This window comes from Hypanus sabinus, chromosome 1 (genome assembly GCF_030144855.1).
Source record: "Hypanus sabinus isolate sHypSab1 chromosome 1, sHypSab1.hap1, whole genome shotgun sequence".
NCBI lineage: Eukaryota > Metazoa > Chordata > Chondrichthyes > Myliobatiformes > Dasyatidae > Hypanus > Hypanus sabinus.
This window is the reverse complement of record NC_082706.1, coordinates 200,398,882-200,424,768: the sequence shown is the minus strand read 5'-3', so window position 1 is coordinate 200,424,768 and position 25,887 is coordinate 200,398,882. Positions and strand designations below refer to the sequence as shown.

Below are 25,887 nucleotides of genomic sequence, written 5' to 3'. Positions count from 1 at the left end.
GGTCAAGAGAACAAAGGAAATGTCGGAGCGGAGAATGAGCAACTGAATAACATAGATGGTGTGGTGCTGGCTGAGCAAAGGTGGTGAAGTTAAGCTGTCTGGACTTTGGAGGAAGTGTAGATAGAGTTAGGGGTCCCCGATTTTTTTTTTATGCCATGGACCAATACCATTAAGTAAGGAGTCCGTGGGCCCCGGATTGGGAACCCCAAGATAGAAGGAGATCAGTGTGCAGTAGAAACTGCTGGAGCCGTGATATATGGAACACTGTTTCTAGAAATCTGAAATAAAAGAGGAAATATTCCATGAATCAGGCAGCATTTATGGAGAGAGAAAAACAGTTAACAGTACAGGTTGATGACCTTAAATGAGATGCTCCTCCAGCTTTCATTGCGATTTGCACAAATAGATGTCTACTTTGCAGTTTTAAGCCCCATGTTAATGAAAGCATTGGTGAGGTGGCACAGTGGCCTGGGGTTAGTACAACACTTTACAGCAGCCTGTTGTTAGATCAGGGGTTCAATTCTCACTGCTGTCTGTAGTTAGTCCATTCTTCCCGTGACTACATGGGTTTCCTCCAGGTGCTCCAGTTTCCTCCCATATTCCATAGCCGTACAGGTTAGGGTTAGTGAGTTGTAAGCATGCTATGCTGGCACCAGAAGTGTGGCAATACTTGTGGGTTGCCCAGCACAATCTGGTTTGACACAAAACATATTTTACTGTATATTTTGATGTACATGTGACAAATAAAGCTAATTTTTAAAAAAAAGATTTTTTTGGAGCAGTGTCAGAGGTTCCGAGGTCAAGGTAGAGTCCTAATGGGATGGAGGATTAAAATTGGTTCATAATTTTCAGACTCTCTTAAACCACTGTTCTCAAAGATTTTTGTATTTAATGGCATGTGTGTGTTACGTATGCCCTTGACGTTTTGTGCAATGACACCAGCTCACTCCATCTCAAAGTTGTTCTGGTTGGCAATTGTACATTATCATTCAGCACTTCAATAAGAAACTCTTCCTTTCTTACAAGAATCAGAGATTGCAAGTGTGAACCACTCCTCTGTCTTTTTCCTCCTTCACTTCCCTCTAATTCTGTCCCTTCTTTCCCCACCCCACCATCTACCCAATTCCCCTCCTCCCCACAGTCTTAGCCTGTCACCTTATCTTTCTCTACCTGACCTCAGATAAACTGTCCTCAGTAGAGGCCTCAGCTTTATCGCCCTACATTCCCAGCTCGATTAAATTTAAATTCAACAGGGTATTGATACCTTCTGTTTGCCTTTCCTCTACACTTACTTTTTCAAACAGGAAACTTCATCCTCATTGCTCAGGTTCAAATTCATTTATCACATGTACTTTGAAGCATTCAGTGAAATGTGCCATTTGCTCTATCAAGCAACAAAACAACAACAAAGCAAGCCCCTTTCCTCATTTCTACTACCTTCCCACCACACACACGCTCAAAGACACAAACACACATGGACACGGACACTCAGACTAACAATTGATATAACACTTCCTGTCTTACCCTCTGTGCTGCCCTTACAAGCCTTAGCTGGCCTAGCTCTGCACTCAGCTTAATTGTCACTAACTATCACCCCTGGAGCTTGTTCCCTTGCCTCTTCATCCCAGACATTGTTGCTGCTTTTTGCTTGTCCAAAAGTCAGAATTTTTCTTGTTGCCAATTTGTAGTGTGCTCTTGCTTCCCTGTGGTCCAACTCACACTTATCCCTTCCCCTTCTTGGCTTCTTTATCTTCAGATTGATGTGTCCACTACAAGCACGAGAGCGCTCAGATTCCCACAACGAGCATCATAGGATGTTCACCTACATTGCAGGGACTATTCTCACAGTTTCTTCTTCTCCATTATATATTTGCACAGCAGTGCTTTGGAGATGTCTTCCTTTAAAGATTAGTTTTATTTGTTACATGTACATTGAAACATAATGAAATGTGTTGTTTGTGTCTACTCAATGTGAACTGGAGAGCAAGTTTAGTAAATCATGTGGGAGCAAAAGATGTTGGGAATGGCAAGGCTGGAGCACCACGGGAGAGGTGTTGGACAGGTGACTGAGAAGCAGTGGCAGGGGATAGCATGGCTGCAGACACATCCAGCCCTGAGATACCAGGCAAGGTCATTTGATTCCAAACAATTGGTTTATTGGTCATTACAGAATGTCTCTCTGGTGCTTCCTGCTTCCCTCTCCCCTCTCCCCCTTTTCCCAACCATGGTTCCCCTCTCCTGCCCCCTTCCCACTCTGTCCACAACAGGGACCCATATCAGAATCCGATTTATCATAACTCAGATGTGTCATGAAATTTGTATTTTTTTTACAGCAGCAGTACAGTGCAATACATAAAATTGCATTACTTTGCAAAGGCCTTGGGCATCCTAGCTATATAGAGTATATGCGCCTTGAGACTTTTTGCACTGTACTATGCATTTCACTCCAAGTAAATTTGAGATCATCTTTTTCTGCCAAATCTTGACTCCACCCTATTCCAATTTGCTGAGTACTCTTGTTCTTGCAGATTTACATTAGATTCCAAATAACCAGTGGTTTTACTTTATTGTCATTCTTCTTTTTCTTTAAGCAATCCTCCGTAATCACATCAATTGCCTCCAGCTCCATTGCATTTGTCATATAGCAATGGCATAATCTCTTGAAGAGGTTATAACCTCTTGAAGATTCCTGAATTTAATCACTCTTATTGGCAACCCTGCATTCAGTTGGGGTCTAATCTCTGTAGTTGCTTCTCAAAACTTTTGTTTCTATATACATCTTTCTCCCTTTGACTTTGAAAAATTACCTACTGTATAACCAAGACTTTGGGAACCTGCCTTGCTATCACCTACTGTGTTTGACAGTTTTTTTTTATTTTAAGCTGCTCCTATGAAATCCCATGGGCATTATTGCTGTGCATAAGGTACTATGTCAATGGAAGCTGTTGAAAAATTGACACTGAATTTCATGGAAATATATTAAATCAAGTCAAGTCAACTTTTATTGTCATTTTGACCATAACTGCTGGTACAGTGCATAGTAAAAATGAGAACATTTTTCAGGACCACGGTGTTACATGACGCAGTACAAAAACTAGACTGAACTACGTAATAAAAAAAAACACAGAGAAAGCTACACTAGGCTAGAGACCTACACTGGACTGCATAAAGTGCACGAAAACAGTGCAGGCATTACAATAAATAATAAACAGGACAGTAAGACAAGTAAAAAATATATATATATAAAAAGCTTTAGGGCACTTTTGAAAGATTAGGAGGAATTAGGAAAGGATTCAAGAGATTGGTGTCCAGACCACTCAAAGTTCAATGTAAATTTATTTCGAACTATAGCTTTTTATTTTATTGAGATACAGTGCAGAACATGCCACCCAGTAGCCCCCGATTTAATCTAGCCTAATCATGGGACAATTTACAATTAGTACGTCTGAGGAAACAGGATCACCTGGAAGAAATCCATGCAATCATAGGGAGAACGTACAAGCTCCTTACAGACAGTGGACAGAAGTTGAACCAGGATTGCTGATACTGTAAAGCATTGTGCTAGTATGCTACTGTCTGCCCCATCACCATATACTACATTGAGATTCATTTTAGAGCATTCACTGTAGATACAAAGAATACAATAAAATCATTAAAAGTCTGCACACAAAGACCGACATCAACCAATGTACAAAAGAAGACACACTGTGCAAATGAAAAAAATGTTTTTAAATTAATTAATACAGAGAACAAGAGCTGTAGAGTCCATGAAAATGAGTACATGGGTTGTGGAATCAGTTCAGTGTTGTTGTGAGTGGAGTTATCCACACTGGTTCAGGAGCTTTATGGTTGAAGGATAACTGTTCATGAACTTGGTGGTGTAGGACCCAAGGCTCCTCTGCCTCCTTCCTCATGGCAGCAGCAAGAAGAGAGCATAGTCTGGATAGTGTAGTTGGGGGAGAAGAGAGGCAAGGGAGGGTCCCTTGAGGATGGATGCTGCTTTCTCGGGGCATTGCGCCTTGTAGATATGTCCAATGGAACTGAAGGCTCAGCTGCCAGTGGTAGGATGATTAAGGATCTGGTTCATGAAAAAGGCCAAAATCTGAGGGGTTTTGTCATAAAGCTGAGGTCACCCATCTTGTAAAGACACTACCCAGAAGAAGGCAATGGCAAACCACTTCTGTAGAAATATTTCCCAAGAACTGTCATGCTCATGTAAAGACCAGGATCATCCATGCCACATAACGAACAAACATTGTGACGACTGTACTGACGCACACAGCTCTAATCTGCTGATCAAGTTTGTAGATGACACTATTTTGATTGGCCATATTTCTAGCAGTAATGAGACAGCCTACAGTGGAGAAGTTGACACCCTGACACAGTAGTGCCTCTTGCTCAATGTCCAAACAACAAGAGCTGATTATGGATTACAGGAGGAATGGAGACAGGTTCGGCCCAATCAACATCAATGGGTGTGCAGTTGGGAGGGTGAGTAGTTTCAAGCTCCTCAGTATACGTAATCACTGATGATCTCACCTGGACTGTACACACCGGCTCTGTGGCAAAAAAAAAAGCACAACAGCATCTCTTCCATCTCAGGCAACTGAAGAAATTCAGCAACTCCTCAAGACCTTCTACAGGAGCCATTGAGAGCATACTGACTGGCTGTATCACTGCCAAGGTACAGGAACTGCACCAACCTCGATCGTTGGCACTGCAGAGAGCTGTACGGACAGCCCAGCGCATCTGTGGATGTGAACTTCCCTCCATTGAGGACATTTATAGCAGCAGGGGCAGAAAGAAGGCCTAGAAAATCACTGGGGACACCAGTAACCCCATTCCATAAACTGTTCCAGCTGCTTCTGTCTGTCAAACACTACTGTAGCTTTAAAGCCAAAACCAACAGGCTATGGGACAGCTCCTTTCTACAAGTCATTAGGCTTTTAAATTCACGTGTCTGTACATTGGAGTGGTGTCATAACACAAAGATTTTTAGTCCCTCACGTTGTGGAATGGATGTGAGATTTAAATAAATTCTAAATTACAGGCAAAGTCATGTAAGCGTTTGAAAATGAAGAGGATATTAGTGTGGTCAGGAGCCAGCAAATACAGAGCCATTTAATGACTAGGACTAAGTGATGTCTCAGCAAAATGTTGGGTAGTTCTGGAGAGTTGATGATAAAAAGCCAGTTGGGAATATGTGCTCACGTAATGGTTACAGTAAAACACTGTTACTGGTTCAACTTTGCAGTTATTAGAAAGAGCGAGCAGTTTCTGATGGAGGCAGAACACAATGTCTTTGACCTCTGCCATAGGTGTTCTTCACAAATATTTGAGTCTGTTCTATTGGTGAAGAACTAAAATATCCTTGAGCCAAATAATTGGAATACATTGACTTTGGTCTTTATAGAATTTATATATTTTGTTTGTTTATTGGGGTACAGCATGGAATGGGCCCTTTGAGCCCCACCACCCAGCAATCCCCCAACTTAGCCTTCTCACAGGACCATTTACAATGGCCAGTTAATCTACTGACAGGACGTTCTTGGGCTGTGTGAGGAAGCAGTAGCATCCGGAGAAACCCCACGTGGTCACAGGGTTTACGTACAAGCTCCTTACTGGCAATGGCAGGAATTGAACCCTAGTTGCCTGTATTTCGAAGTGTTGTGCTAGCCACTATGCTACCGTGCCACCCTAATTTAATTGGAAGATGTACTCAGGACTCAGTACTCAGGACTTCTACATATCAAGCACCATGATGGTTCAGAGAAAATAAAGGCTTTGATGAATGTGGAGATTATAAAGATCATCAAATTGCCTATGGAATCTCTTGTTGGCTTTGAATGATGCAATATCAGGAATCACTAAGATGAGAAATAACTGGTGGTCCAAGTTAAGAGGATAAGAAGACTTCTGAGTAACAGATTCTCTTCAGGAAACTGGAGTTCAGCCCATTGAGGTGAGAAGCTAGACATACACACCTTCTCAAAGAAGGAACAGCATTCTTTCAAGTGTACTAGTTCTAGAGGGGAAGGAAGTGTGAATCTAGCAGTAATATGTTTTAAAAAAAATGGGCTAACAATGAGACTTATTCCTAAAGCATTCATCTCTTCTGTCAGACGTAACTGAGCCATTAGTCCGACAACACAGTAGCGTAGTGTTTAGTACAACACTTTACAGTGCCTGCAATCACTGATTGGAGTTTGATTCCCACCAATCCCTGTAAAAGTTTGGATGTCCTCTCCGTAACCATGTAGATCTCCTCTACGTACTTCGGTTTCCTCCCATATTCCAAAGGCTAATGAGTTAGGCTTAGTTAGTTTGGGCGTGCTACCTTGGTGCCAGAAGTGTAGTGATGCCCCAGGCACAATCCTCAGACTGCCATTGGCACAATTGACGCATTTCGCTATATTTCAATATACATGTGACAAATAAAGCTAATCTTTATTTTTTCCCCAGTATTCCTTATTGGTATTTTATCAGAATTATATACTGTGTATTTTAATCTGAGTTCTGGTGTACTCACATTAATCAGAGGTAAATGTTATTTTTCAGTCATCCAGAGCTTCCAGATGGGCTGATCCAGACCACTTCGCTCAACGGCAAACGTGCATGAATACTTTTGCAAGTTGGTTCGGATTCATGCCTTTGATCCACTCCCAGATGAGGCTAGATCCAGTTCTCTTCAAAGATCAGGTGTCCATATTGAGAAAGAAGTATCGGGACATTGAGCGACTCTAAGAAGCACAAAGCCGTTGATTGTTGGACTGTGTTGTGAATAAAGCCATCCTCGGCTCAACAGGTAGCAATCTGCACAAGGTAACTCTTAGCTGTTACCCTTCAATGTATTCTTCAGGCTCGCAGACAGCTGGAATCGGCTTATTGACTATGATCAGTGTGACAGTTAGAATTTAACCTTGTGTTTATCACTTTATCAATCTGAGAGACTGGATCAATATCCTGTCACAAGGAATATCAAAAGAACCATGAACTTCGAATGAAGATCGATTACTGTGCAGCACTGTGAAGAACAAAGTGAAACACTATTCAGTTGTTCAGAATAGAGTGTCTTAAATTTTGGCCTGGACACAATTAAGGCCAACTAAATACCACTTAAGCCAAGTATGTATTAGGAAAAATGAACAGTGTTTGGAATGGCTGGCCATCAGGCTTATATAGGAATTGGCATCAGGGCATTCGTGACAAAAGAGCATGAAATTCAGTTTCACCAATAATAACTGCCATTAGCATGCAAAAGAATTTATTTCACAATAAAAATATGCATATACGCTGTCCACTACAGCATAACCGTTACTGTGTAGGAGGGAGCAGCTCCTCCTCAACAGTTCAGGGTGGTCTGCCACACAAAATACAGATTGCTGATTGCCTGCATGTTAACATGCCTTACAGATGACCTGCTGTATGGCTTTTACAAGGTCAGTGGGCTGACCTATGGAATTAAAACATTGGCTTTGCGTGTTTTAAAGCAAATGGCACGTATGGTGCTCAGACAAGGGGTAACCCCTTGTTTCTATATAAAGTTCTATTTTTTAAACTGGCAAGGCTATGTTAGCCTTTGCTCACAGGTACTTGAATGTCTGAAGACTTGAAGGAGTGTTGAGCGTGTGGCCTTTTAATCACTTTATTTTGGTTAATAATGGTTCAACCTAGTTTTTTATATGTAATTCACTTATTTTCAATAGAAATCCCAGTTCATCTTGTGTGCTGAATCTCCAATCAACATTGTCACTTCATGATTAAGGGTGTGAAAATGGGCCTTGTTATAATGTACGTAATCTTGTATATTTATTTTGACAATTGTGTATAGTGTATGGTTCCAAACTGACGAAGCAATGTGGGAATAAGTAGATGGATAACTGTAAAGCAAAACAAATTATTTTGTATAAGATGTACATTTCTGAGGTTTTCTAACATATTTCCAATGTTTTTCGTAGTGTATCATTGCTTTATATATTAAAAAGAATTCCCAACTGGTTGGAATGACATGATTACACACAATTAATGGGATTAAACCTACAAGTGAGTGGAAAGAATACAAAGCCATATATTTTGATTAGCTCGCATAACACTGTAGCTCTATCAAAGATAGCCTTTGTATAGATAGTATCACCAAAGACTTGACAATTTGACGTGCAGATGCTTTTGTTAATTTAATTGTACCTTTTAGAGCCATTTGCAAAATGTGTTTATACCATTGAACATATCTTAGAATGGATCACTACATTTCTGCTGCTTCTATTAGTGTTTTGTTTTTGTACCTTGAGCATTTGCACACTTACTGCCATTTCTTCGTCTAAATGTACCAGTGTACACTGCTGTAATGTCACAGTGGTTCTAGTGAAACAAGTTCACCGGCTGAACTGCTGCCACTCTAGAGCCTCTGCAGCCTGTAGTCTTCTCTGAACAATCTCTTCACGAACCATGTTATAGATTTGGAATTAACCATGTTATTTTTGTTACATGTTTGGGACTGATATAGAAGCGAGGTGCTAGCTAAAGGGGTTACTGCAATAATAAAATTTGTAAACAGCAGAGGGTAAAGTTGCTTGGTCTGTTAAAATTGGATTATTAAAGTATAAAGAAAGCAGCTTTTGATGTTGAGCCCCAGGATCAATGTACTTGTTACCTTTTTGACGATCAAACTTTTAAATTTAAACATTCTGTTCAATTGCATGACTGATGGTATAAAATAATACACCGTTCAAGAAATTCCAGAAAATAAGTCATTTTGTTTTTAAAATAGTGCTGAAACCTAATTTTTATTTAAAAGCTATAGTCTAAATTACTCAAAACTTAACTTTAAATATCTTAGTTACACTACTGGTTTCAAGAAGTGAATATTGATCAGAATACCTGTTACTCAGTTTGGAATAAATAGTAACTCAAAAATATTCAATTACAGCAAAATACTTGTTTATATAGGGGTTTTTTTCATCACTTTAAGGATGTCCTACAGTGCTTTTGAAGTACTTTTAAAATGTAATCCATTTGCACACTGCTGGCTTTCAAATACAGCTTTCTGTTAATGAAAAGATAATCTGCTTTAGTAGCTTTTGAGTGAGGGAAAATAAGTGCCATGGGATTTGTTTATAAATGCACCCCACCTTTAAAGTACTGTTTAAAATCTGAACAAAATCCACAGTCATTGTGGAAGAGCTAAGTTTTAAGTTCAGACGGTGGGCCGTGGGTTTTTCTTTTAAATGATTGCATTTAGCTCAGTGAAATGCAGACTAAGGTTCAGGTTTGAACATGAAGCATTAAAGAATGCGCACAGAAAGCTGAAACTGTACCTCTCTGGAGGCACTCTGGTTATGTGAAAGATCTTTAAAATGTAGGCCAGGCAAAAGCTTTTCTTGTAAACCTTTAGTCCAATGCTGCCATCTTTTCAAGTCTTACCTGGAGGCAGAAATGGTTGCATTAGGGAGAATCTGAATGTTGTATATTTAATTCATCTTCCCTAACACACCCTTTTTGCTTTAGGAGCACTGGAATAATTATTAGATGTTTTACTGACATTCCTTGGGAGTTTTCTTTACAGTCTCGAGGGTACAGGCTCTAGAGCTGCATTTTACTTTCTGTTTTATTAATTTTTCCTATTGATAATAAGTTTGCACCACACTTGAAATATTCCATTACCCCTTAAACCCCATCATGCCCTATGTTTCCAGCTCTGTAATTAGTATTATGTTGGTTCATTTTATAGACATAAATAATTACAAAACTTAGAAGATAAATTGAAATTTTGTAAGTTTTTTTGTTAAAAATAAATGATATTTGATAATACTCTGACTTCCATTTTAATTTTCTTGTTTGTTGTTAAGAGTTTCACCTTCTATTTATTTACCTTTACAGTAGCCTCTATGGCCATCTGAGGACTCAGGAATAGACATCCCCTTACGTTATACTTGAGTGATTGCCTACTTACCTTTACAGTGTGTAGTTTACCTATAATCGAATCTCTGGACTGTAACTAATGATAGTCTACAGATCTGATTATTGAGTTGTGGGGTAAGACACTCCTTCCCTCCACTAGCCTGCAGGCCATCCTTGGGCAAGGTGTATCACCAGCTTAGTCCCCCAATCAGAGTCATGCAAAGCCATGGAAGCAGGTGGTGGATGGTCATATGAGCAGCCGGTGCATATCGCAAGTCCTGGTTATGCAACCACTGACAGCAGGCAGACAATCTTTGAAGAGTATTGATAATGGCTGGGGTCACCCATCTTGTAAAGACTCTGCCCAAAAGAAGGCAATGGCAAACCACTTCTGTAGAAAAATTTGCCAAGAACAAACATTGTCATGGAAAGACCATTATCGCCCACGTCATACGACACAACATATAACGAACAAACGTAACTAATGTTTTTCTTCCTTGGGCATTCAGCACCTTGGGTATCAATGCAAATTTTTACTGAAATACTTCCTAAATCTCAGGTAAATTCCTCAGAAACTATAATCTCAGCCAATAAATTTGAGGCTTCTATATTTACATAGTTGTGTCAAAACTTGCATGCACCACAAGACTTGACAAGTTTTGTAAATTGGAACTGAGAAGGCCAATATATTTTTAAAAAGATTGGTGCATCATCTTATTTATCATGTCATCATCTTGGAAACTTTTTGTGATAGAGCCATACAAGTTTATTATCCTCCTTGGTGTTGAGTATGTAACACTCAGCTTCTGTCAGCTGTGGAAGGCTAGGGAAGACTATCCTGACCCCACCAAATGTATGAGATTGAGGTGCAAAACCACCTGTTTGGGTGGATGCTGCGTGATGTGTCACCCTGTTACAAATCCACTTCTTCTTGTTGCTGATTTCCAAGGGTTCCAAGCATGTCCAGCAAGATCTGATTAAACCTCTCGGGCTGGGGATCACCCTGCAGATGATAAGGCAGGATCCTCAACTTCTCGACTCTGAGCATGCTCAGTAACTCATGTATGAGCCTGTCCCATCCCTGATAACTATGTATCTGCCTGGGGAGGCTATTATAAATGAAATACTTCTCCCATAACACTTTGGCCACCATGGATACTTGCTGATGCTTGGTAGGGAAAGCTTGTGCGTATCTGGTGGTGTGATTTGTGGTGACTAAGTCATTCGCCATGTTGCTGGCATCTGGCTCTTGGCAGGAAATCAATAGACACCAAGTTAGGTGCCCCCTCACTCTGTAAATGGGACAATGGAGCTGCTCTCATAGGCAGTGTCTTCCTCTGTATGTATCGAATGTGTGACTTGCAGTATTCTTCGACTGCTGGCTTCATTCAGAGCCAGTAAAACTGATCTCTGAGCAATCCATAGGTCTTTTCAACCCCCAAATGTCCAGAATCATCGTGAAGTGACTTCAACACAATCCACCAATGCTTCTCAGGTAGAACCAGCTGGGAATGCCGAGGTTGGTCTGGAGCCGACATAACCCGGTAGAGGATCTGGTTTCTCAAATCCAATCTGAGCCATTCTCTCAGTAATGGAGGCACTGCTGTGTGTTTTGTCTTCTCTGCTTGGGCTATGTCTCTCTTTTTGACAGCTGTCCAAATGGTACCAATGCCTGGGTCAACTCACTAAGCAGCTGCCACTCCCCCAGAACTCAATTCCTGCAACTGGTTTGTCTTCAGAGTAGTCAGGTTAAAATAAACTTGTGGAATGGCATCATCAGAAGCCCCCAAATGATCTACCACTCGATCCTGCCCTTGCCTTCTATCTGCCTTCACCGTGATGGCAAAGTGACTTTCACTCCCAGTGTCAGGAATGCTCTCCCACTCCTCATGCCTGTCTAGTCCTTCATGTGCCTGTCAGGAAGCATCAGCATCAATGTTCCTGCTTCCCATCCAGTACTTCAGGCTGAAATCATAGGCAGACAACACCGCCAACCACTGATGGCCTATGGCATCCTATTTCGCCAAGGTCAGGATTATAAGTTAGGGAATTTTTGTCTGTCCTCATCTCAAACTTGACACCATAGAGGTAGTCACTCAACCTAACCGCCACAGCCCATTTCAACGCCAAGAACGCCAACTTGTGCATGGGATAGTTTTTCTCAGAGAGCAACAGACTCCGGCTGACAAACGCATCAGGTCTCAACCCGGTGCCCTGATCCTGATAGAGGACACCCCCTAAGCCCTCTCTGCTGGCATCGGCATGCAGTACATAACGGCAATTGGGGGTCTGCAAAAGTAACCACAGGTGCATGGGTCAGCATCTCCTTAGCGACTGAAAGGCTTCTTCACATTTCGCATCCCACCTTGATCCAAAAGGCTCCAAACGGCTAAGGTGCTCTTTACCCTCCTCTCCTTTTGTCCTCTTCCCTTTCTTCCCCAAGGGGGGGTGGGAGTAACCACACAGAAGCTGATTTAAAGGGTAACTCACTTACACGTAGTCTTACATGAATCTCCAATAGTAACCACAGAACCCAAGGAATGAGCGCAGAGTGCTCACAGTCTGGGGCCTTGGCCATATGGTCATCGCCTCTGAGATCTATAGCTACTCCATTCCATGAGACTATGTCCCCAACGTAGCTAACAGATGTCTTGAGAACTGGTACTTGTCCGGGTAGAGTTTTAACCTTTCAGCTTTCAGGCAGCCCAGCAGCTTCAGCAGCTTTGCTTCATGTTCCTCCAATGTGAGGTCATCCAGATACACCAATACCTCAAGCAAGTTCATATCCCCCACCATTTTCTCCATGACATGCTGGAAGGTGGCAGGGGCTCCCGATATGTCCTTGGAACTGGAAGAATACCAGTGGACATATAAATGCCGTCTTCTCTTTGTCAGCCTCTCTCATGGGGATCTGGTAATATCCACATCTCAAGTCCAGCACACTGAACCATTTTGCACTACTCAGACAGGCCAGCATGTCTTCAATCCTTGGGACCTTATACTGGTCAGAGCAGGTACCCCTGTTCAGAGTCCTATAGTCCACACACATCCATACCTTACCGTTCTTTCTGGCCACTATCATTGGGGGCACATAGGGGCTTCCGGACTCAGTGATGATCCCAACTTCCTTCAACCTACACAAATGCTGACAAACGTCTTCCACCTCTGCAGGGGCCAGTCGCAGAACAGTATGTTCTCAGTCACCCAGATAGTGGAAAAGACACCTTCCAGTTTCAACATCTTCTCTATCAACCTCCCCTTCCACCCCACAGGTACAGGAGAGTCCCCAGAATTGAATTGACTCAGCAGTCGTCTTGCCCCCTTTTTCAGATAGTTTCTCCCTAGCTTGTCTCAAAGGGTCATTAGACGTTACCGTCACCAGGAAAAGTTGCACCAGGGCGTCCCCCACTTGGAAGTGACCTCCCTCTTTGCAGTGTTCCTGACGATCACTGCCATCCTGTTCACCTGTACAATCGAGGGCTTTTACAGTTGGGGCCTCACCAGTACCCAAGCAAGCGCTCCCAACTCCTCTTCGTAGTCTTCCAGAGCATCCACCAAGAGGGCCTTTGGCCTCAGGCATTCCAGGAAATTTGGGGGTTCCCATGACTCTCACTTCTTCCCTGGCCGTAACACGATTGGCTTGGACAAGGTGAACCATACAGTTCCTCGTCTAAACCTGTTATCCAGCCTAATGCAGACACACATTTACTGAAAAGCAGCTTGAAACAACAGGTGAATGGAGAATAAAAACATAGAAAACCTACATCACAATACAGGCCCTTTGGCCCACAAAGCTGTGCCAAACATGCCCTTACCTTAGAACTACCTAGGCTTACCCATAGTCCTCTATTTTTCTAAGCTCCATGTACCTATCCAGGAGTCTCTTAAAAGACCCTATTGTTTCCACCGCCACCGGCAGCCCATTCCATGCACTCACCACTCTCTGTGTAAAAAAACTTATCCTTGACATCTCCTCCGTACCTACTTCCAAGCACCTTAAAACTATACCCTCTCATGCTAGCCATTTCAGCCCTGGGAAGAAGCCTCTGACTATCCACACAATCAATGCCTCTCATTATCTTATACACCTCTATCAGGTCATCTCTCACCCTCCTTAGCTCCAAGGAGAAAAGGCCGAGTTCACTCAACCTATTCTCATAAGGCACGCTCCCCAATCCAGGCAACATCCTTGTAAATCTCCTTTGCACCCTTTCTATGGTTTCCATGTCCTTCCTGTAGTGAGGCAACCAAAATTGAGTACTGTACTCCAAGTTCTGACCAGAGTCCTATATAGCTGAAACATTACCTCTCGGCTCTTAAACTCAGTCTCATGGTTGATGAAGGCCAATGCACCATATGCCTTCTTAACCAGAGAGTCAACCTGTGCAACAGCTTTGAGTGTCCTGTGGGCTCGGACCCCAAGATCCTGCTGATCTTCCACACTACCAAGAGTCTTACCATTAATGCTAAATTCTGCCATCATATTTAACCTACCAAAGTGAACCACCTCACGCTTACCTGGGTTGAACTCCATCTGCCACTTCTCAGCCCAGTTTTGCATCCTGTCAATGTCCTGCTGTAACCTCTGACAGCCCTCCACACTATCCACAACACACCCAACCTTTGTGTCATCAGCAAATTTACTAACCCATCCCTCCACTTCCTCGTCCAGGTCATTTATAAAAATCACAAAGATCAGGGGCCCCAGAACAGATCCCTGAGGCACACCACTGGTGACCGACCTCCATGCAGAATATGACCCGGCTACAACCACTATTCCTTCTGTGGGCAAGCCAGTTCTGCATCCACAAAGCAATGTCCCCTTGGATCCCATGCCTCCTTACTTTCTCAATAAGCCTTGCATGGAGTACCTTATCAAATGCCTTGCTGAAATCCATATACACTACAACTACGGCTCTACCTTCATCGATGTGTTTAGTCACATCCTCAAAAAATTCAATCAGGCTCCTAAGGCACGACATACCTCTGACAAAGCCATGCTGACTATTCCTAATCATATTATGCCCCACCAAATGTTCATAAATCCTGCCTCTCAGTATCTTCCCCATCAACTTACCAACCACTGAAGTAAGACTCACTGGCCTATAATTTCCTGGGCTCTCTCTACTCCCTTTCTTGAATAAGGGAGCAACATCCGCAACCTTCCGGGACCTCTCCTGTGCTCATTGATGATGCAAAGACCATCATCAGAGGTTCAACAATCTCTTCCCTGGCTTCCCACAGTATCCTGGGGTACATCACATCCAACTTGATGCTTTCCAGAAGTACCAGCACTTGGTCTTCCTTATAATCCTCATGCTGAAGCGACGTAGTGAATTCTGAAGCAAAGTATTCATTAAGTACCTTTTTGAGGGGGGATCTTATTGAAACGTATAAAATTCTAAAGGGATTGGACAGGCTAGATGCAGGAAGATTGTTTCTGATGTTGGGGAAGTCCAGAACGAGGGGTCAGAGTTGAAGGATAATGGGGAAGCCTTTTAGGACCGAGATGAGGAAAAACTTCTTCACACAGAGAGTGGTGAATCTGTGGAATTCTCTGCCATAGGAAACAGTTGAGGTTGGTTCATTGGCTATATTTAAGAGGGAGTTAGATATGGCCCTTGTGGCTAAAGGGATCAGGGGGTATGGAGAGAAAGCAGGTACAGGGTTCTGAGTTGGATGATCAGCCATGATCATACTGAAAGGCTCGAAGGGCTGAATGGCCTACTCCTGCACCTATTTTCTATGTTTACCTTTGTATCTCCTCTGGTTCCATACATGCTTTTCCCCTTACTCCAATTAAACGATTCCCTAACTTGTCTGCTCCTATCCCTCTCCAATGCTATGGTAAAGGAGATAGAATTGTGATCACTATCTCCTAAATGCTCTCCCAATGAGAGACCTGACACCTGACCAGGTTCATTTCCCAATACCAGATCAAGTACAGCCTCTCCTCTTGTAGGCTTATCTACCTATTATATCAAGAAATCTTCCTGAACACTCCTAACAAACTCCACCCCTTCTAAACCCTCGCTCTATGGAGTTGCCAATCCCATATGTGGGAAATTAAAATCTCCCACCACAACAATCCTGTTATTAGTACACCTTTGCAGAATCTGTCTCCCTATCTGCTCTGGGTGGTCTATAAAAGCACCCATTAGAGTTATGGACCCCTTCCTATTCCTAACTTCCACTCACAGAGACTCCGTAGTATTAGACTACCCTTTCATGATTTCCTTCTTTTCTGCAGCCGTGACACTATCCCTGATCAACAGTGCCATGCCCCGACCTCTTTTGCCTCCCTCCCTGTCCTTTCTGAAACATCTAAAGCCTGGCACCTGAAGTAACCATTCCTGCCCCTGCACCATCCAAGTCTCTGTAATGGCCACAACATCATAGCTCCAAGTGCTGATCCACGCTCTAAGCTCATCAGCTTTGTTCATAATAGTTCCCGTATTAAAATAGACATACCTCAAACCATCGGTCTGAGCACATATCACCTGTCTATCCTCCCTTTCGCACTGTCTCCAAGGTAACCTTCCTTCCCTCCGTCACATCAGTTTGGTTCCCACCTCCCCAGCAATTCTAGTTTAAACTCTCCCCAATAGCCTTAGCAAACCTCCCTCTGAATATTGGTTGATTCAAGTGCAACCCGTCCTTTTTGTACAGGCCATGCCTGTCCCAAGAGGTCCCAATGACCCAGAAATCTGAATCCCTGCCTCCTGCTCCAATCCCTCAGCCACGCATTTATCCTCCACCTCATTCTATTCCTATATTCACTGTCACGTGGCACAGACAGTAACCCTGAGATTACTACCTTTGTGGTCCTGCTTCTCAACTTCCTTCCTAACTCCCTGTAGTCTGTTTTCAGGACCTCCTCCCTTTTCCTACCTTTGACGTTGGTACCGATATGTACCATCACCTCTGGCTGTTCTCCTTCCCACTTCCAGATATCGTGGACACGATCAGGAACATTCCAGACCATGGCACCTGGGAGGCAAACTACCATCCATGATTCTTTCTTGCGTCCACAGAATCGCTTGTCTGATCCCCTAACTATAGTCTCCTATCACTGCTGCCAACCTCTTCCCTTCCCTACCCTTCTGAGCCACAGGGCCGGACTCTGCGCCAGAGGCACAGCAACTGTTGCTTCCCCCAGGTAGTCTGTCCCCCCACTAACAGTACTCAAACAGGAGTATTTATTGTTAAGGGGGACAGGCACTGGGGTACTCTCTAGCATCTGCCTCTTGCCATTCCCTCTCCTGATTGTTACCCACTTATCTGTCTCCCCAGGCCCCGGAGTGACTACCTGCCTGTAGCTCCTCTCTGTCATCTCCTCACTCTCCCTGACCAGATGAAGGTCATCAAGCTACACCTCCAGTTCCCTAACGCGGTCCCTAAGGAGCTGCAGCTCAACGCACCTGGTGCAGATGCAGCCATCCGGGAGGTTGGGAGTCTCCAGGATCTCCCACATCTGACACCGAGCTTTTTCCTTGCAGGCTCCCATGAGCATCCTCCCAATAGGAGCATTGGTCCGCACAACAATTGAAACTCTGCCAATTTCAACGGGGTCTGGACAAACCAGCGCTAATGTATCAGCCACTCCCACGTTGGCCATCGAAAACTCCAGCTGCACTGACAAATAACCATAACCCGCACTAACACACAGATCTCTAGTGCACTGAATGGCGTCAATGGTAAACATGTCAAATACTGGTTGTAAAATGAATGGTACAGCAAAGTGACCTGTGACCCTGTGTCAAGCATGGCTCTAGCATAAATACCCTCTATCTGTAGCAATACACTGGAGCTTGGTCCCACCAAACCTTCAGGAATATGATTTTTTTTGGCTTCAGGGTGCTCCTTGATATATTGCTGGGGATGTGTTGCCCTCGATATGCCAGGCCGTCCCCTCACAGGGTCTCTTTAAGTTTTCCCTATGGCTGTTTCTGCTTAGGGGGCTCACTCTCCGAGGGGTTTCCCGTCGTTCACACTCTGCCCGAAATGCTCCACCTCCCCACATTGTAACAGACAGTACCGGCTGATAGCAGGCCCTCTGCATAGTCCGTCCCCTTGGGTTCGCCTCCCTATCAGCTCCGTCATGGGTGGGGGGGGGAGGGCCACACCCACTGGTAACAACTGGGACATCTCAGTTCTCAGCTCTGCCACAAACTCTTCTACCACTTCCCGGAGCAGCCTATCCGCGGTTACCTCACTGCAGGGGACCGCTACCGAGGACTGCATCCTGCTGACAGAGGCCTCCCACACCTCCGACACATTCTCCTCCTCTTGTACTTCGCTGATCAGCTCAACAAACGAGGGATGGGGGTGCGTCTTACAAGACAGTCGGAGACCCCAAGCGATCAGGTCCTGGGACTGGGCGCCCTTCGCTATTTGGTCCATCCGTAACTGATCCACCTCAGCCGTCTGACTGGCCCCCATACGCCACAAGCGATTTAGCTGCCTCTCTAGCCGAAAGACATAGGTAGAAAGCTTCTCCCCTTTCTCCTGACGCATGTCCTGAAACCCCGTCATGAGCTCCACTGGGCTTCCCGTTGGGCCAAACACCTTCTCTAGTGCTTGCGTGTAGGCCACAGAAGTGGCAAGGGGGTTCTGTGCCTTGACGGCTCTCACTACATCAGCAGCCCGCCCACTCAAACTTCCAACCAATCCCTGTCGCTTACGTCATCAGAGCACTGCCACTCACCTAACAACTGGGAGGTCTGCTCCACTCAAATCTCATACTCCTCTTCCCCTTTAGGGGTGGGCTTCGTTCCTGAGAACAGGTGGGACTTTGGACTTGGGCAGTTTTCCATTTATCTCCCAGAGAGGTAAGGCCAGGTACTAACTCAGAACTCTCACTCTTCACTGGGGGACGGGGACTCATTAAACATTCCAAATCAGACCACACCTTGCCCTCACTAAGCAGAAATGAGAGAACCCTGTCTTTGAAGTCTCCGCCTCCAGCTACAGGAGACTCAACTTGTGATTTGGGCCACTCCCCTACACTCTCCTCTTCCCAGAAAGTATGGACAGTCCACTGCTGCCCCTGTCCTGGGGGCACCAGCAGTACCAGGCAGCTCCACTGCCATTATGCCAACACTCCTCTGAACTAAAACAAAGTCTCTAACCACCATTTTATCAAATCTGCACCCCACCATCATAACTTTGCCTTCAGTTTTAACAGTACTTCAACGTCAAATTAACAGTTCAGCAGGAGTACGAATGTCTACCCCACTCAACACGCATGCATTCGTTACGGTAACCCCGTGAATGCACACTACACTCAACCCTGGCAGCATCCATACCCACATATCGTAATCGCTTTACCGGACAATAGTTTAGCACAGACTTAAACACACAGCCCACTGGTTCAATGCTCCGGGCAATCACACGGCATCCAAAGAAATCAATCCCGAACGATACCCCCACGATAGTGACCCTCGGGCTCTGTCGGCTGAGTAAGTCTAGGGAAGGCAATCTCTGGCTCCCCCCCAGACATATGAGATTGAGGTGTTTGTGTGGACACCTCCTGCTTGTGTGAATGCTGTGTGATGTGTCGCCCTGTCACAAGTCAGTACTACGAAATAACAGACAGTACACCATATGCAATCAAACGATTTAGCTTTATATTTCTTCATTTGACCAAAGGGGTAGTAAAGTAAAACAAAAAGAAAAGGGCCATTTTAATGAAACAGTCTAATGCAACAAGTTGGAACGCATGGTATCAGTTCCACTGATCCTCCATCGATTTCCCTGGGCTTCATCGACTCACAGCCCCACTTCAAGTCCATTCTTTTCTGGTGTCTATGACTACCTGGTATCTTTTCTCTCCATCTTCCACCGAACAAAAGCCCCAGATCACCTCAGTCTCAGGCACACAACAAGAAAAGAAAACTCCCTTCATTGGCCCGTGCACATTCCAAAGCCCCCTGTTATCTCCAGCTATAACCCAAACACTGCTGCTACAGAGAAACCATTACATCAGCAGTGAAACCTTTCCCAGGGTGTTATACGTATAAAATACACTTTCCTTCTAAGATTGTTAAAGTTAAAATTTTAAAGTTGTCAAGTGTACATTGAAACATGCAGTCAAATCGAGTCAGCAATGATTGTGCTGGAAACTGTCTACAAACGTTGCCATGCGTCCATAAGACAATAAGACAAAGGAGCAGAAAAGGGTTCTTTTTTTTCTTTATGGCTGATCCATTTGCCCCCAACTCCATCCTCTTGCCTTCTCTCAATAATCTTTCACTCCCTAACTAATCAAGAATCTATTAACTTCTGCCTTAAATACACCCAGTGTCCTGGTCTCTGTAGCCGCTTTTGGCAATGAATTCCACAGAGATGCCACCCTCTGGCTAAAGAAATACCTCCTCATCTCTGTTCTAAATGGGCATCCCTCTACTTTCAGGCTTTACGCTCTGGTACTAGACTCCCCCGGCAAAGAAAGCATCCTCTTCGCATCTCTGCTATCTAGGTGATGCACCATCAATAACTCTCTGAAACGGGGGGTGAGATATCGGCTTTTATTTACTGGAAGAAAGAACAAGCAGTAGTTGACCACCATGCTACATCCTGGAGACTGAGGGCAGGGCTCAGGCCTCAATCGCCTTTATACAGGGGTCTGTGGGAGGAGCCACAGGAGCAGTCAGCAGGGGGCATGTCCAGACAGGTATATGTAGTTCACCACACTAGGCCCTTCAACATTTGATAGGTTTCAATGAGATTTCTCTCCCCCCACCCCCCCCCAACCACCTCATTCTTCTAAATTCCAGAGAGTACAGGCCCGGAGCCTTCAATCACTGCGCATACTGCTTTCTTTCCTGGAATCGTTCTCACGAACCTCCTCTGAACCCTCTCCACATCCTTCCTGTTGATCACAATACTCCAAGTGAGGCCTCACCAGTGCCTAGACGTCCTCAGCATTACATTCTTGCTTTAATATTCGAGTCCTCCCAGAATGAATACTAACATTGTATTTGCCTTCCTCACCACTGATTCAACTTCCAAACTAACCTTTAGGGAATCCTGCACGAGGACTCCCAAGTCCCCTTGCACCTCAGATTATAAAAATTTTCTTCCCATTTAAAAAAGTAGACCACACATTTACTCCTTCTGTCAAAGTGCAGGACCATGCACTTCCTGACACTGTATTCCATTTTATTTATTTATTTAGATATTTATCTGTTTGTTTATTGAGACACAATGTGGAATAGTCTCTTAATGCTGCACCACTTCCAGTCGTATCCTTCGCGCTCTCCATGAATGCTGCCCTACCTGTTGAGTGGTTCCAGTATATATCTATTTCAGGTTTCCAGCATCAGCGATGTTTTGCTTTGGGGCACTGCAGTTTCTACCATTTCACCTCTGTCCCACTTTCTGGAGAATCAAATGCACCTTCCAGTAACATCTTTGATTCTGCATCCAGAGCTGACAATGTGGTCCGCTTTGGGCTGTAAAAACCGAACGCCAAGTCAGAGACCAAGTTGCATTCAGCTTGTAAGAATGATGCTCTGTTTCTGTTTGCCTGTCATCTTTATTCTCCATTTGCCTCACTCTGACCACCATCTTTTTGCAACCTACACAGTTTTTAAAAAAGTACTCGTTGGCAAACCACTGAATTCAAATACACCATTTGGAACGTCAAACATTTACAGCACATTTGCAGGCCCTTCAGCCCACAAAGTTATGCCAACCTTTTAACCTTCTCTAAGATCAACCTAACTCTTCCCTCCTGCATAGCCCTCAATCTGTCTATCATCTATGTGCCTCTCTAAGAAGGTGACACAGTAGCATAGTGATTAGCACAACACTCTACAGTACCAGTGACCAGGGTTCAATTCCTGCTGCTGCCTAAGGAGATTGTACATTCTCCCCGTGACTGCGTGGGTTTCCTCCGGGTGCTCCGGTTTCCTCCCACATTCCACAGACGTGCCAGTCGATAGGTTTATTGGTCATTGTAAATTGTTGGGTGGCACGGCTCGAAGGATTGGAAGGGCCTATCCCTCACTCTATCTCAATAAATAAACAAAAATAAATAAAAGTCTCTTAAGTATCCCTAATGTATTCATCTCTACCACCACCCCTTGCAGCATATTCCACGCAGCAACCACTCTGTGTTTAAAAAAATAAGAAAAATCTTCCCTCTAATATCCCCACTATACTTTCCATGAATTACCTAATACTTATTCCCACTGGTTATTTGCCACTTCCACCCTAGGAAAATGTGTCTGGTCATCCACACGATCGATGCGTCATCATCTCGTACATTTCTACCAAGTAACCTCTCACTTCAGCCATGCCTTCCAATTCTAGCATGTCTTAACCTTTCTTGTAAGTTCAGATTTCATTTGTCTCAATGGTACACCTGAGGATTTTGTCACTATCAGAAGCTGCTTCTTCTTTTGCCCGTTATGCTGCTGGCGTTGAGGGCAGCAATGAGGGTCCTCCATCTCTGGTGGCGTTCACGACTTACTTCACCGTGTCAGTAGCTGCCTCTCGGTTTACTGTCAATCATGTAAATCCCGGGAGGAGACTCAGGAATACCGTCACACACAGATTACTGTTTCCATAACAATTCTGGTTGACCAGTCAGGGTTGTTGAACCCCAAAAGCTGGAGGACTGGTGGGCCTCTCTTAGTCTGACCTCTACCCTTTGACCTGTTTGGCATGGGTGACCCTACCAAGAGCCAAAGCATAAAGACTTGACTCCAGCCTGCCATAGCTCTCTGCGTCTTGAGGCACGCAAGCCTCCAAACTCAATGACAAGGTTGTGGTCCTCTATCAGACAAGGGATTGTTATCACTATCCTTTACAACCCTCCTTCTATTACATTGCCACTGTCTGAGAGATTTAATTTTTCCTGGCCTCCATCCTATCACAGATTCTTTCTTCGATCTGCTGTTATAAAACTATTAAATGTTTCGCTAGTATGATGAGATGGACTCTTGACCTCACCATCTAACTCATTTTGATCTTGCACCTTGCTTTCCTGCACACTGCACTTTCTCTGTAGCTGTTAAATTTTATTCCGTGTTCTGTTATTGTTTTACCTTGTTCTACCTCAATGCAGTGCGTAATGATTTTTCTACAGCACAGAAAAAGACCCTTTTGCCCATCTAGATAGGGCCAAAACTATTATTCCGCCTAGTCCCATTGACCCGCACCGGGACCGTAACCCTCCATACCTCTCCCGTCCATGTACTTATCCAAACCTCTCTGAAATGTTGAAACCAAACCCCCATCCACCACTACTGCTGGCAGCTCGTTCCCCACTCTCACCACCCTCTGACTGAAAAAGTTCCAAGTACATTTACTGTCAAAGTGTGTATACATTATACAACCCTGAGATTCATCTTTACAAGCAGCCACAGAACACGAAATCCAAAAGAACCCATTTAAAAAGACCAACAAGCATCGAATACACAGAAAGGAAAAAAAACAAATCATGCAAACAATAAAAGCAAGCAGCAGCCTTCAGAACCAAGATGAGTTCATCGATCCGGAGCCTAGAGCAGCCGGAGCAGTCGAAAGTCAAAAAGCTTTTGACTTTTTTCCAGTTATGATGAAATGCCATCGATCTGAAACATTTCATTTTTGCCGTAGATGCTGCTGGACCCAAATATTCCCAGGGTTGTCTATTTTCAAATTTGCAACATCTTGCATTCCATGATTTTAAGCACTTAACTGTTTCAAGGGGGAAACAAGCCCATAGCTCAAATCTCTCAGTTCCAGAGATGTTCTAATTAATCTCTTCAACTCTGTCACATTCACCCTAAATTGTAGAAAACAGAACTAAACAGAATTCTCTTGAAATGCCTAATGTTCACTGTAAGTTGGTACAAATTCCAAGAAATGTCAACTGTTTATTCATTTTAATAGATGAATTTCCATAGTTGGGACATCTTCCCAGAAACATCAACTATTTATTCATCTCCCTATATGCTGTCTGACCTGTTGAGTTCCTCCAGAATTTTGAGTGTGTTGCTTTGGATTGCCAGCATCTGCAGACTCTCTCATGCTTTGTTTCACTTTCCTTCCATCTGCAGATACTTGCTATAAGTCTGAGTCCTCAGCCCCTGTACAATCAGAACTTTGGATTCAGAATTGGCTCACCCATAGAAGGCAGAGGGTGGTTGTGCATGGAGTATATTCTTTCTGGAGGTGGTGACCAGTGGTAGACAATAAGGCCATAAGACATAGCAGCAGAATTAGGCCACTCAGCCCATCAAGCCTGCTCCACCATTACATCATCTCTCTCAACCCCATTCTCCTGCCTTCTCCCTATAACCCTTGATGACCTTAGTAAGCAAGAACCTATTAATTTCTGCTTTATGTAAATATACCCAATGACTTGGCCTCCTCAGTCATCTGTGGCAATGAATTCCACAAATTCACCACCCTCTGGTTAAAGAAATTCATTCATTCCATCCAGATTCAGGCTCAAGTTCAGATTTATTTATCACGGGTGGAAATGCTTTATTTGCAACACACTCAAGGATGTACTGGGAGAAGCCTGCAAGTGTAACATTCTCGCATCAGTACGGCATGCCCACAACAACAGACACAAAATGCCAGAGGAATTCAGCAAGTCAGGCAGCACCAATAGAAATGAATAAACAGTCCACAGTGCCTACAATGAAATATGCCAATCATTGAATGCTGATTTACGATAATCCATGTTTCCTCGCAGATCTCCAAACTTTCATTCCTGCCACCCACCTACATTGGCACAATGTCCAGAATCCAATTAACCTGCTGATTAAACCACTTCTTGCATGCATCTTTATAGCGTTAGCAATCAGGGTGCATTTCCTACCGCTGTCTGTAAGGAGTTTGTGTGAACCCTCGTGGCCGTGTGTGTTTCTTTTGGGTGCTCCGGTTTCCTCCCATATTCCAAAGTTGTATGGGTTAGGGTTAGTAAGTGTTGCAACGATGTGGCTGCGGGGGGATCCCAAGTGCTGGACATAGGCACGGAGGCTGGATCGAGATGTGTTAGCGCAGTTGCGAGCATGGAATAGGTATCCAGGTGAGTCTTGACACAGAGACAAGGTTCACGTAGAGAATCCAGGAAAATGATGCAGAACTTAGAACTGACAGTCCTAAAGCACCATGAAATGTGGTTACTCCTACAAGAGTCGACCAACGAACTGGCAGCTCCTTGTTGTGATTCCAGAGTTTTTATCCTGCATTTACTGATGAAAGGTAGGTGTGTGTAATTAGTGGAACTGGGAATGATTGGAAACTAGACGAGGAGATTGAAGCCCAATTATTGAGGTAATGGTAAGGTGGGGAATTGCCAGTCGTGACCATGACAGTAAGTTGTGAATTTGACTGAAATCAAGATTGTTTAATGTTACTTCCTGTACATTAGTGTAAAGAAGAACAAAGTAATTATTGCTCCAGATGAAGCACAAAAAAAACACAATAAGGTGAAGGCCACAATAATTAAAAAATATAAATATATATGATAGCTTATATACATTGATCGTATGTCCACAGGTGACAATAGACAGAGGAGAGTCTGTACATAAGGTGACTGTCAGGAAATGATAGTGGTGGGTTAGTAGGTGAAGGTGTTCATCAGCCTCACTGCTTGTGGAAAGTAACTGCTTTTGAGTCTGGTGGTCATGGATGCTACGTAGCCTTGTCCCTGATAGGAGAGAGACAAACAGGGCACGTGAGATCCTTCAGGATGTCGCTAGCCTTCTTCAACACCTTTCTGTATGAATGTTCCTGATGGCATGCTATGTTAGCGCTAGAATGACCAGCCCTTTTGTTATGCTCATACTGAGTTAGTGCATTTTATCTTCGGTGTTACTGTACTTTGCAGACCACCCAAATTGTATGTTTCTTTTTCAGTGAATCCCACTGACCACACCACATCCTGCTTTTCTAAAACTATCATGTGTACAACCTTTGAAATCTAAAAAAAAGTTGGTATTTTTAAATCTCTTAGATACTCCTCACGCGGGGGACGTCACGTGA

The 25,887-nt window shown here is 43.9% G+C and overlaps 1 protein-coding gene across 1 annotated transcript in view; it reads left to right on the top strand.

Annotated features, from left to right (window-relative positions):
• Positions 1 to 9,807, top strand: part of LOC132401844 (exostosin-1-like) — a 143,271-nt gene extending 133,464 nt beyond the window's left edge. Inside the window, exon 11 of the mRNA XM_059984112.1 lies at positions 6,559 to 9,807. Coding sequence (XP_059840095.1) covers positions 6,559 to 6,744 — 186 coding nt within the window. The 3' untranslated portion in view covers positions 6,745 to 9,807. The remainder of the gene's footprint in view (positions 1 to 6,558) is intronic.
• Positions 9,808 to 25,887: the final 16,080 nt, after the last annotated feature.